The sequence below is a fragment of the Ursus americanus genome, chromosome 13 (genome assembly GCF_024610735.1).
Source record: "Ursus americanus isolate L20-20 chromosome 13, mUrsAme1.1.p, whole genome shotgun sequence".
Lineage (NCBI taxonomy): Eukaryota > Metazoa > Chordata > Mammalia > Carnivora > Ursidae > Ursus > Ursus americanus.
In genome coordinates this window covers 35,910,869-35,924,013 of record NC_142139.1, presented here as the reverse complement: position 1 = coordinate 35,924,013, position 13,145 = coordinate 35,910,869, and the positions used below count along the sequence as shown (strand labels likewise).

At 39.5% G+C, this 13,145-nt stretch overlaps 1 protein-coding gene across 9 annotated transcripts in view; it reads left to right on the top strand.

Moving 5' to 3' along the window:
• TTC29 (tetratricopeptide repeat domain 29) overlaps positions 1 to 13,145 on the top strand; it is a 468,751-nt gene that overhangs the window by 230,358 nt on the left and 225,248 nt on the right. For 8 of the 9 annotated variants that reach the window (XM_087866494.1, XM_087866493.1, XM_087866489.1 and 5 more), the window contains 3 exons: positions 1,762 to 1,809; positions 7,115 to 7,212; positions 9,019 to 9,102. In XM_087866494.1, coding sequence (XP_087722620.1) covers positions 7,121 to 7,212; positions 9,019 to 9,102 — 176 coding nt within the window. In that variant the 5' untranslated portion in view covers positions 1,762 to 1,809; positions 7,115 to 7,120. Of the gene's footprint in view, positions 1 to 972; positions 1,133 to 1,761; positions 1,810 to 7,114; positions 7,213 to 9,018; positions 9,103 to 13,145 lie in introns of those variants that run through there. The other variant, XM_045798876.2, reaches the window with a different exon arrangement.

The following is a 13,145-nucleotide window of genomic DNA, read 5'->3' as shown; positions in this document are numbered from 1 at the left end:
GGAGCCCAGTTATGGGTAGTCATAGTGGTCAATTGCATGTATGATGTAAACTTACTTGGTGGAAATAATTTCATATGTTGGTGCAGCAAATTAGACATTGGAGTGAAAGGTGTGGTTATGATTATGTTTGTACTCCAAATAGAATCAGTTTGTGGCTAATAGAATGACTTGCGTCAGCAATATTGCTGGCTGACTTTCCTACAGTGTGTGACAGTAGGCACTGAATAAAAGCCTCACTTTCTAGCACATCTATATTTAAGAAGTAATAAGCAATAATCTTCACTCTCTTGCCCTCTGTACATGAGAGAATGGGCACGAAAGCTCAGTTCATTGCATTTCCAGTGTGACACATGGGATGGAATGATGGGTTGAGATTAATAGGCTGACATTTAGTCAATATAAATATAAAAACGGAGTTTCAGGTAAAAATTTTAAAAGTAATAGTTAAGACAGGATGCAGGAAGATTCTATGAAAGAGATCTTGAGTTTTTAGCTCACCACAACTCAAAACTGGGTTATCTTGCTGGAGACGGGATTGGGAAAAGTATTTATGGAGGGCAGAGAAAAGATGGGTCTGACTGCTACAGAGGCAAAAGGGAATGAACGACTTTTCTAGCTGCATGAAGTGGCATCAAGCCATGGTGGTCACAAAGCCAACCTGAGAGCTTTTCCATCAGCCCCGTGGACAACAGGGAAATGTAGCAAAATATTAAGAATGCGGTGCCATGAAGGAAATAATTCAGGGTGGCAAATTGGAGACCCTTGGATCAGTTGAATTAATTTCTGAAAGCGGTCTAACTTTTGAAAGCTGCTCTGTTTGAAAGGCCTCCTAGATCTGGAGGCGGCGCTCAGCCCTCAGCAGGCTCCGCTCCCACTAGGCTCCGCCCCGCTCCCGAGGAATCTAGAGCTGTCCCAATCCCGAGCCCCGGTGTAGCCTAGCCCCGCCCCTGGCCTGCCCCGCCCCGCCGCCTCAGTAACCCGGACGACGCTCCCGCGTCCCGTCTCCCAGCGCCAGTACTCCGAACCACAGCGGGAGGAGGGGGCAGCACCGGCGCCCCGCACTTGCCGCCGGTGGGGGACACGCTTCCGCGGAACGGAAAACCGGAATTGTTCCACGGGCCAGTCCACCGAGGTTCGTGACGGCGGGGGCGAAGGTCGGGGCAGGACTTTCACAGTTCCTGGGAGAGGCGGGTCGTTCTTCCAGGCAGTCCCGTCCCTTCCGTGACCCCGGCTGACCTTCCTCCATCAGCCTGTAGACTCCCGTCCCACACTTCTTGAGCAGAGGCCCTCGCCATTTACCTCAAGACATGAAGTAGGAGCCTGGAAAGGCGCTTTTCCTGCTTCCCAGTTCACCCGACCCTCTGAGGGCAGTGGGAAAATAAGCAGGCAGAGGAATAAATTATTAGTCCTGGCTGGAATGAGGAAGGAGCAGAAAGGGAACTGAGATGCCCTCGGTTTGGGTAAAGATAACTTCACGTCTAATAAGTTGAAGGTCACATTTGTATTGGAATATATCAATACATTTACATAATTCGGATGTACTGGCGTTTCACTGAATTAGTGATTAGCCTCTCCGGTAGGGATTACACTTCCGCATAAAAAAAAAAAAGTACATTTAAATACATAGTAGGTACTTGGTATTATTTGTATGAAGGAATCTTATTTCACAATTTGGGACAGGAAGAGGAGTTATTCTATTAACTAATTTTTAACTTTTTTCTTCTCTCCTTTTCTATTATTATTATTATTCCTGATTTTCAGGCTGAAGTCCATAAGCCTTGGAGAGGCCTTCAACAGTAATCTCCAAAAGTAAGTCAGCTGAACCACAGCCCGCCTTCAACACTTTTCCTGCTTTATATTTTGATTTAACCATCAATAAATGCCATTTGGTAGATGTATGATTTCTACTTATTTTACTTAACAATCTAATTACCTACCACTGTATGCTAAAAGTGTCTAAAAATTCTGATTCAAGGGATAAACATTTAGCGACTCTTTAAACTTCTTTATGTGATTTTTTAAACACTTTTCAGGACCATAATTATTGATATTTCTTCTGTAGTCTTCTTTAATCTTTCATAGTAAAAGAGCTTATGGTGATAATGTCAACAGTTCTAATTCTTATAAATGATTTTGTTGGTGATAGTAAAATCATTTATTTTGCGCTCTCTTGATGACAAATAATAAATTTGTCTCCTGTGATTTATTGGCTTTCTCACATCCCAGAGTGACTGAATTCTAGAGACAGTAGTCATCCTCGGACACAGTCACTCCCCAAGTAGCCTCTGTCTACACAGTGCTAGGCCTATCCCTTCCTCTGTGTTTCCTGATGAGGGCATCTCTGAGGAGAGTGAGCGGGAGGATTACTCTTTGAAGAATTTTACTTGGGGGCCAGAAATTTAAACTCTCACCATGGGACACATTCAGCCTGACCCAGCACACTTAAACCTTTCATCCTATATTTCTCCATTCTCATTTGTCTTTGCATGTGGGGGCCAAACCGTGATACAAGAGCCAACCAGCAGATCAAAGAATCCACCAAATCTCTTCTGAATACCAACAGTGGAATGGCTTCAGGCAGCCTTTTGATCTCTGCATTCTTGGTGCCACATGTAGTGCCACCCACTTGCTGGTACTGGGGGAGCTGCCTCTGGGTCCTCTTCACAGACTGCTTCCCCCTCAGCTCCTGGGGCAAAGCTTGTTTTGGTACCAGCCAGAGAGGTGCCTCTCGTTCTCCATCTCCACTCGCCTGGCTCTGAACCCTCCTCCTCCTTCAGTAGTACCCGTCTTGTGGGATTTCCTCTGTGGTCTTGAGCCAGGAGAACCCCAATGCAGCGCCATTGTTGAGGATGTGTTCCGTTTTTGCCTCAGGCCTAGGATGGTCCCCCCCAAAGCATTAATCCCATTTTCCCTGTTGGAGCTCACCTAGGACCTGGGAACAGTGCCTGGCCAACACCAGGGAAGTGATACAACTCACATTAACAAAGAGCAAAAGGCTTTCTTTACTGTACACGTATCATTGAAGTCTAAAATGACAGGCCCCTAAGCATGCTTGCATTTTTTTCTCACCTATTTTCCTCTTGGCTGTTTCTGTATGCTAGAATACACCAACTTCCTACTTTAAGAAAATTCAGCATAAACAAGACTGAACTTATAAAAAGAGATGGTGATTGCTTAGATTAAAAAAATAATTTGTTGCAAGATCCCTTTAAATATTGGATGCATTTCAAATATTATGTGCCATACAATTCATTTCACGCATTACCCATTGTGTAAAACAAAATATCTTTATGTGGCCTTGTATCGATTGTGAAAGAAAAACCCCCTCTTCCCAGCAGGCGTAAGCAAGGTAGGATGTGGGGTTTAAAGCAGGGAGGGAGCCTACTCAACTTCTACCCTAACTCGGAGCTTAAACTTTCCCACATAGATTGGTTGGGGGGCTATTTATTCCAACATTCAGTTAATAACTTTTTTTCCCACTTTATCATTCAGCTCTGACCACCCCCCATCCGGAGTTTGTGCCTTGAGGCTTGCCAGCAGGGCTTGCAATACTTACATTAAACTAAATTTAAGAGTAAAGGTGCTCCTGCTGCTAATGTTCTCAGATCAGAGGAGAGCAAAATGAAGGAACTGGCAGCTGAAACTTTAATGGTAGGAAACGACTCAGATATTGAAAAAAAAACACAGTTCATATGTGTGACAAAGAAGACATGTTCCTCTCCACGTATAACATTTGCATTTGGTTTCTTTAGATGCTTATATTTTCTAGCAAAAATTGTCTAACCCAAGTAAACATCAAAAAGGATAAATTTTACATCACATACCAGTAGGCCAACTTTTGGGGAGGCTTTTACATACCTTGTTGGCTGGATCGAGCTCTGGGGTTTGGTCCCTCTTTCTGTCTACAAGCAGCTGGGTCTTTCTAGTACTTGGAGAAATTACAAGTACTGTGTCCTCATTTGGAAGCTCCTTGGTGAACCTTTTAAGGGCCCTTGTAATTATGTAGAAATCACCCCTGTCACAATGCCCTTGGCAAGCGAAGTGGGCCTCTCAGAACGGTCTTAATTCATAGAGGATGAAATGCCACAATTGAAGCAAACACAGTCATTGTTTTCTTCTGTCCATTTAGAAATCTACTAGGAAAAGACAGAGGAGGGTTAAGAACTGAGATGGTCCAGATTTGCTCTGTAACATCAGAGGACTCTGGAACATAGACGCTTCATAGCTTCTCTGAAATAGGGTCATGGGAGGTGGGTTTGGGAGAGCCTTTGGTATCCTTTCAAGCCTGTACCTGAGATCTATCTTTATGTTGACCATTACTTCTTAACCGCATGTTCTACATAAAGTTGTCACTTAGAAAGTTCTGGTTTCCAGGTAACTCAGCTAATTAATATGACATCTGATTAGAAAAACAGGTTTTTTTTAAATTACAGAAGAAATCACTATATTATGAAGTTACAAAGTAGGAGAGGACCAACATTTGCTGTTCGGTGTGCCTTAAAGCTATAATTATATAAAAATAAGTGGACATTGTTTCATGGATCATATCATGCCCTGATAATCTGGATAATATTAGGATTTCATGGTGTGTAAAACATGACACTGATCCGCATTGGAATTTTCTCTTTAATTATGCAAAAAATTATTTTCATAATAATCTTTTATTTGGAAACACAAGACTGCCTGTTTCTACACTGGATTTCAAAAGGTTTTCCCTTGAGTCTTTTTGTTCTTTCACCCCCCTCCCTCATGGCTTGATAGAGGAATATAGTACCTTGGCTGTTCATAGCTGGCTTTACCTCAGGTCTGACCACGTCTGTCCACCTCCATCTCTATCTAAGCAACCGTCCTCTTTCACTCAGATTTCATAACAACTTCCCGTCTGGCCTCTCTGTTGTCTGTCCTTCTTCCCCTACAGTCTAAGCTCAAAAGGGAAACCAGAGTGAACCTGTCAAGGTGCAAGTCAGGTCATGTCACTCCTATGCTCAGAATCCTTCAGTGGGTTCTTAACTTCATCAAAGGAAAATTCAGTTTTTACAGTTATCTTCAAGACCCTACACCATCGAAACACTTCCAAATTTTTCTTTAACTTCTTCGACTTTGTCTCATTCTGCTCTTATTTATGCCTTCACCACTTGTGAGTATTTGGGTAATTTTGTAGTTCCCTGCTTTATTTTTTGCTGTAGATCTTATCATCATCTGACATTGTATATATTTTGCTTATTTGTGTGTTATCTGTCTTCACCCCACATCCACCCCTATAATGTAAATTTTCTGAGATCAAAGATTTTCATCTTTTTGTTCACTGCTGTATCTTCGGCACCCAGAACAGTGCTTGGGACCAAGTAGTAGCTCAATAAATATCTGTCGAATATATTCAAGGCTGAGGTTGATAGTGCTTTACCCTGAGTCACACATGTAGTAAATATAAAAGTAAGTGATTTAAACCCTAAAACAAACCTTTGAGTTGCTTGGTGAGGCTAAGGGTAGAGGTCAAAACTGGTGGACATGGTGGCGGAATCAAGAGGCTCTGGCCTTTTGGATGCCTCTCTAACAGTAGAAGTGTGCTTTCTTTTGCATCTGAAAGCTCTTGCAGCATGTGACAATTTTTCCGTTCTAGGGCCACAGACATGTCCGTACTTCTTCCTACTTAAGGTAAATTTTAGATAATTTTATTTTTATTTTTTTAAAGATTTTATTTATTTGAGAGAGAGAGCAAGAGAGAGAGCAGGAACAGAGGGGAGGATCAGAGGCAGTGGGAGAACCAGACTTCCCACAGAGCAGGGGCGTGACACAGGGCTTGATCCCAGGACCCCGGGACCATGAACTGAGCCAAAGGCAGATGCTTAACCGACTGAGCCACCCAGGCGCCCCTAAATAATTTGATTTTATAGACCCATCTTCATAATTGCTCAGTTACCTTCCTCACTGTGACACATTGCATTTCCTCAAGATGGCCACACCAATATCTCCCATCCCACATTCTCTTCATACAATGTGAAGTTGATGTCCTCCCATCAGTAGGTGAATTGATGTTCATGAGCCTTGACTATGAACAGGTCTTTTATTACAGTAGAAGGGATGCTATGTGACTTCCAAGGCCGGACTCTGAAAGTGGGTATAGTTTCCACCTGGCTTTTCTTTGGCATGCTTGCCTTTGGAGCACTGAGCTACCACATGAGAAATCTGAGGCTGCCCTGCTGTGAGGGAGCCCAAGCCCTATGGGTAGCCACATGTAGTGTTCTAGCAAACAGCCCGGGTAGCCACATGTAGTGTTCTAGCACACAGCCCAGTTAAGGTCCCAGCTAATAGTATTGACTATCAGCTATATGAGATAAGACCCTTACAGATGATTCCTGACCCCTCCCCACCATTGAGTTACCCCCAAGCTTCTGAGTCTTCCCAGAAGAGGCTCAGTCATTATGGTGTAGAGAAAAGCCATCCCGTTGTACCCTGTCCTAATTCCTGACCCACAAAAAGTGTGAAAGATAATAAGATGATTGTTGTTTTAAACAATCTTTCCTGGACCTCTATATTTGAAGTGATTTGTTGCACTATGGTAGCTGTGTGTCTCTTGAGGCAGCTGTCTGCTTGTTGAAAATCAGTTTTAGCATCCATCACTTCTAAGGAAAAGCTTTTATTTGTGAGTAAGAAAGTTTTTAGAAAACAGGAAAGTATGAGCAATTTTCAATTATTGATTGTAACAGGAAAGCAAAGCATGAGCATTTGAAATCCATAGCTATCCTAAAAATCTTCACTCTTTAATTGCAACCATGTCCCTTAACAAAACTCATACCAAAGCTCCTGATCATCTGAATCTTCAATTCATTTATAGATTTTCTCCTTATCTACTTGGTGGATGCAGACAAGTAATAAATCGGCCAAAAGGCAGATGGTAGAAGAAAATAATGAGAAGCAACCTGCAGAAATCCACTCACTGAGTAGCATTCCTGAATAATAGAGCTGTAGCTCTACACACAGAAGCATTCTCAGCTCAGATGACAGACTGTGGATCTCTAATAATGTCTTAAAGGAGTCTTTGAAAGATTCATTCTTTAAAATACTGTTTCTTTTTTTTCTTGGTTTTTGTTGTTGTTGTTGTTGTTTTTCGTAGTCTAAAATGACCACCCTGCCCCCACTGCCCATGACACGGCCAAAGCTTACATCTTTAGCCAGACAGAAGCTGCCATGTTCCCTCAGCACAATTCCAAGGTACGTGACCCTGATTTTCATTTCTTTTCCTACAGAATGAATTTCTTGCAGTAAGTAAGGAATGTCAATGGCACATCTCGGAAAACAAAATTGTTCAAAGACAGAAGTATATTGTTATATTCAGAATTCAAATTTGTTGTTTCAAAAGGATCAATGAACCACATTCAAATATTAAGAATTTGTTTATTTAGAAAACTAGTACTCATTTGATCATTTTATTACCGATTCTAATTATATCATGGTCCCATCAAACTTTGGAGATATATTTCCTTTTAAAAACATTAGTGGAGAATTAAAAACAGAGGCTTTAGGAGTGAAAGGTGTACAGCTTCTAATCCGCAAGGTCCTGAGTGCTAATTTCTGTTCTGGAGGAAGAAGGACACGGTCTCACTACTAGGGTAAGTTGGCAGGCCAGATTTAGGTACTGAACTGATCCTGGGGCTAAAAATGCATCGTCCTGCTGCTGCTGCACTAAACAGCTGCCGTGTTCCTGGAGTTGCCGCCCAGAAACTACGGAAGAGAACAATATATTTTGTCATAAGTATTAATGAGGATTGTATTATTTAGAAATTGCCATTTATGGCTTTATTGAGTTATAGTGATGCATATATTTTTTATTGATAGAAATAACTTGCATCTGTAGGTTTGATTATTTTCTTTATATGCCAAATTTTCACTTCAGACAATGCATAATGATCAAAGTATTATGAGACTACTTTGTTTTGAGAAGTATCATACTTTATTCTTAGTATTTCTGGGAAAGACCAAAGTCCCTGGACCAAAATAAATTGCATACAATTAAACCAACATAGACGTTCCCTTATTACAGCAAATCAAAGTTTCTTCTCAAAAAAATTGAAAAACAGATTTTTCAATACATACATAATTCAGGATATACATATATTCCTATTTTCAATATTACTTTTGAATAATGTGGAGCATTTACAAAGTCTGAAAAAGCTTGTTCTTCCTGCCTTTTATAACGCTTGAGATTCCATTTTCTTTTCAACGTGAGCAAAAATGCGGCCCAATCTCACATCCCTAAAATAAGATGGATTTTAAAGAAAACTATTTCTTGTATTCATTCTATTGAAGAAAAACATCTTTTTTCATAACCACTTAAAGCAAAGTTTTGTATCAGGATTTTCCATTAGCTTCTGAATAAAAACAAATGCTTGTTTTGTTGCGTACTCCCCTTGTTAGGAGATGTCAGTAGTATGCTTGTTTTTAAAGGTGCAAGGGAAGGTAGAGAATCAATATACCACCAGTGTAATAGATTTCTCAGTAAAGTGTTCTTAAAATCACTTTTTGAATAATAATTTGAATTTTATATGTGATTAAAAAACTCACTCAAACATTTCAGAGCAACATTTGGTAATGTTTGGAACAAATGAATTTTACATGTTTGTATCAAGCAGGTGTTCTTAGTTCAAAATCCCGGGCCAAACAGAATACGACTTCTGTATTGCAAAGTTATAATGTGAAGCAACATGAACAAAATGGAAGAGCTTATGAGCTTTGAGGAGAAAACTCCATTTTTCTTAAGAATGCTGATTGTTTAAATGTGTTGGTGTTTTATTTGTTTGCACACCGAGTATAAGATTCTTTGCTATCTCTTAACAGTCAAGAAAATGAAAATTTGGAAATTATTAATCAACAACCTATCTCTGTGGCTATTGTAGGACATGTATTATATATATGATATTATACCTTAAATATTTCTGTTCTCCCGGTGGCATTTTATATGTTTGGGAGCTTTTCAACTTGATAAAGCAGTGCTTTATTATTTCCTTCCATTTCATTTAGGTCTCAGTTGATCAAAGAAAAGGATGACATAGATCATTACCTGGAGGTGAATTTCAAAGGATTGTCAAAAGAGGAGGTTGCTGCGTAAGTATAACCTCTTAAAGGTACTTTAATATAAAGTTTGTTTCTTTTGTCTTGATTCTTTATTGAAATTTCAGTTTTCCCGTGCACTTTTTCATTAGAACATGGCATTTAAAAATTAAAGCTCATATTAAATAGTGATAAGTCATGTCTATTGATCTTACACATATCAAAGTCTTTAATTTTATGGCTTTCAAAATTCTCATAATTACCAAGATATTGTACTATCATGTTTGCAGTATTTTAGTTAAGTCTGTGCTGTTAATTGCTTATTTACTTCCATTTTAAGGTGCATTGCCTCCATGGGGGAGAAAAAAGCTTTTAGAGAAAGATCATGTCTTCTTTCCCTAGTGATTTAGAACAAAAATTCTGTACTAATGTATGTTCCTCCCCTCGCTGAAACCCACAAAAAAAATGAGTGGATCATAGTTTATTGGTTGCTTTTTAAATAATTCTAAATTGTCTGGATTTATTTTATCAATGAGCAATATAAACTTTGTCATTTTATCACTAGTTAGAAACTAATTTATGGTTTAAGTAAAAAACTATAAAAATCTGTGTAGGTTAGTGAGAAATGAGTAAAAACCTAAAATAATAGCTGAACAGACTTAATATTTCTTAGCTATAGACTTGGTGACCGTGTTATCATCAGATCTTTAGATGCAAGCATTTAAAAACAGAAATATTATAAATTCACATGCATCTTATGGAACTCATTAAATGATTCAATTAAATTATTTTATGCAGTAAATGTTTTTAACAACCTCTCAATTAGTATTGTCTAGTGCTATGGGAGTCCACTGAAAGAGTTTTCTTAATGATATTTTTGGTATAGTTTTTCATAGAGTCTAAAATTCCAAGTCTCTTGATATGTTTCATTTTATTAGATACTATCTTTGGCAATTTGCATGTAATATGGAAAAATGGAATAGTTCATTCTGACAGTATCTACTTTATTTTATAGAGTGACAAAATTTTACAATACCCGTAATCACTGTCTTCCTTGGAACACTGTTGACAGCCATGTGTAGTATCTGGGATTTTTGGTTAAATGCTGTTCTGTTTGTTAATGTAGTAACTTTCCATGGTGACCTGTTGGATAAAATTAAAGGTTAATATTGTCTGAGGTTTAAAAAGTTCAAAAAATATATATATATATGTGATATTTTCATTCTGATTTAAATATAATGATATCCAAATATCTGTAATTGGCTTAACAATTAGGAATTAAATTTGGAATAAACTTATGCTTCACATATTTTAACAAGCAAGAAATTCATATACAGCACTTAAAATCGGCTAAACTTTCAGTCTGCCTGAAGAAAACTTTGATCTAAAACAATGCAAAATAGGCTTTGCTGATGAGTATTCTCTTAATATTTTTTTTCATTAAGGATATTACCAAATTGATTTCAAATCCATAGTATGCTACAGAAAACAAGTAGCACCGGGTAATTCTCCAGCCTCACAATTGTATTCTCCTTAAAGTTTCCTGCAGCTGACTACTTTTTTAGACCAAAGCTGGGATAGTGAATGCAAACCTTCATAGGAAGATAGCTTGTGCTTAGCTCACTCTTCTGCTTTTGATTGATATGTATTCTAGACTTCGCCACAGACAAACTAATTGAATAGCATGTAAAGGAGAAAACTGATGAATAATTTCAGCGCTCTCAGCAATACTCAGCAGGTGCCGTGAGGAATTATGCATATTCTGTTAACCAAGGAATTGCTATGTAAAACTTTTTATTAGTCAGTCAACTCTAAAAAGATAAATTGGTCAGCAAGCATTTAAGTGCCTACTTTATCTCTAATGCTAGGTTTTTCACAGTGGGAGAGACAGTGATATCCTCTTGTAAAATATTTGGCCCCATGCTTGTCTCTATTTGAGACAATAAGATTTATGAACAGGAAACAAATATGGAATGAATGAGGGCTGATTGTATTGTGAAGTGCAGGCTCGAGGTCTAGAGGAAATCAGAGAAAACTAAGGTGGTAGGATGAAACCTGCCAAGGAAGACAGATTTTGAGTTTAGCTTTCCGCCTGGTGGCATTTTAAGGTTACCAAACTAGTACTTCACAGGTCCTCAGTATAAAAACGGGAGAAACTGAATCAAGTTTTCAACTAGACAAAAGCAATATCTAAGATACACCTTTAAGTCTCTCTATATACTGCTTCTTCTTTAAGATGGTAATATATATATTATATGTAATATATATATATATAAAGATGCTAAGATGATTATATATATGTTCATTATATAAGTGACACACACTAGCTTTGATATCCCATAATATGTATGTGCTCTCTGTCTAGTCCCAAAATAACTCCTCCTCATCTAACCCAAAATGCACCAATTTGCTTATATGTAAACTCACTCTCTGTGACTTTCCTTCTATCATAATTGGTGGAGAGTTCCTATTCTCATCTAAGGATGATGCCTCTGCTTGTGCTCTGGATACCATCCCCTCTTACTTGTTCCAAGACTTTCTCCTGCATTTAAACATATTTTTCTTCTACATCATCCTTTTCCCTTTCCCCTGGATCAATCTCACTAGCATTCATATCTCCTTTAGTATTTCCCTTGACTTCTTCTCCCCCTCCAGGTTCTATCCCATTTTCCTCTACCCTTCATAGCAACCAGAAGCACCGTCTCAGTATTTGTACCCATTCTTGCATCGACTGACTCTAAATAGGTGTCCACCCCCAGAAGTCACAGAAATCTCTGTTTAGAGTGACCAATGTCCTCCATTTTTACCACATATAATGATCACGTTTCTGTCCTCATCTTGCTTAATGTCTTCACAACATTCAATAGAGCTGAGCACTCTCTCATTGGTTACTCTGTACTTGTGGCTTCCAGGATGCCATGTTCTGTGGCTTTCCTCCAGACTCTGACTGTGCCACCTTAGTCTCCTTTTCTCGCTGTTTTTCTCTTTTCAAACTCTCAGTGGTGCGTTGTCCTAGGGCTGAGTCTTAGGCCCTCTATTCCAGTGGCACTCTCCCTGGATCCAGTCTTGAGTACTGCAATACCCTGATGACCAGCACATTTATAAATCCAGCCCTGAGCTCTCCATTGAGCTCCAAATTTTTATATCCAACTGCCTCCTTTACACATCTACTTGGTTACTTAATAGACGTGTTTAAATTAATCTGGCCACAAACTGGACTCTTGATTTACCCGTACTTTCCCTCACGTCCCCAGCAAATAATCCCCCACAGTCTTTCCTCAGGTCAGTAAATGGCACCAAGGCAGCCATGAGTTGCACCCTGACTTCACCACCCTCCCCCATCTAATCCATCACTACGTCCTACCAGATATAACTCCTAAATATATCCTGTGTTCATCTACTTCTCTTCACTGTATAGCCACCATCATCCCTTGCCAAGATCACTAGAATAGTCTCCCAACTGCTCTTCTCCTATCCCCTCTAATTCTGCCAAAATTCAGCCTTCAGAGTCATCTTTTGAAAAAAAATTAGATCATGACATTCACCTGCTTAAAACCCTCTGAGAGGGGCGCCTGGGTGGCACAGTTGTTAAGCATCTGCCTTCGGCTCAGGGTGTGATCCCAGCATTACGGGATCGAGCCCCACATCAGGCTCCTCTGCTAGGAGCCTGCTTCTTCCTCTCCCACTCCCCCTGCTTGTGTTCCCTCTCTCGCTGGCTGTCTCTCTCTGTCAAATAAATAAAATCTTTAAAAAAAAAATAAAAATAAATAAAACCCTCTGAGACCTTTCCATTGTTCTTATGATAAAACCTAAGGTTTATCATGGTTTGGACTTTACGGTGCATGATTTGGACTTCGCTGACCTCTCTGACTTTATCTACCATTTTCCCCACCACTCACTTCTCTCACTGTGGCCTTATTGCTGACACTTTGTTGTCCAGCAGGTGTCATCTTGAATGTGACCTCTTCAGTCTGCCATTCCCTGACTTCATAATCCAGTAGCCCTCACCCCAACTCTGCTTACTCTCAGCCAAATCATTTGGCTCTATTTCTACTATAACTTGGCCCCCTTCTTGCATTGGGAGCCTGTGTGTCGAC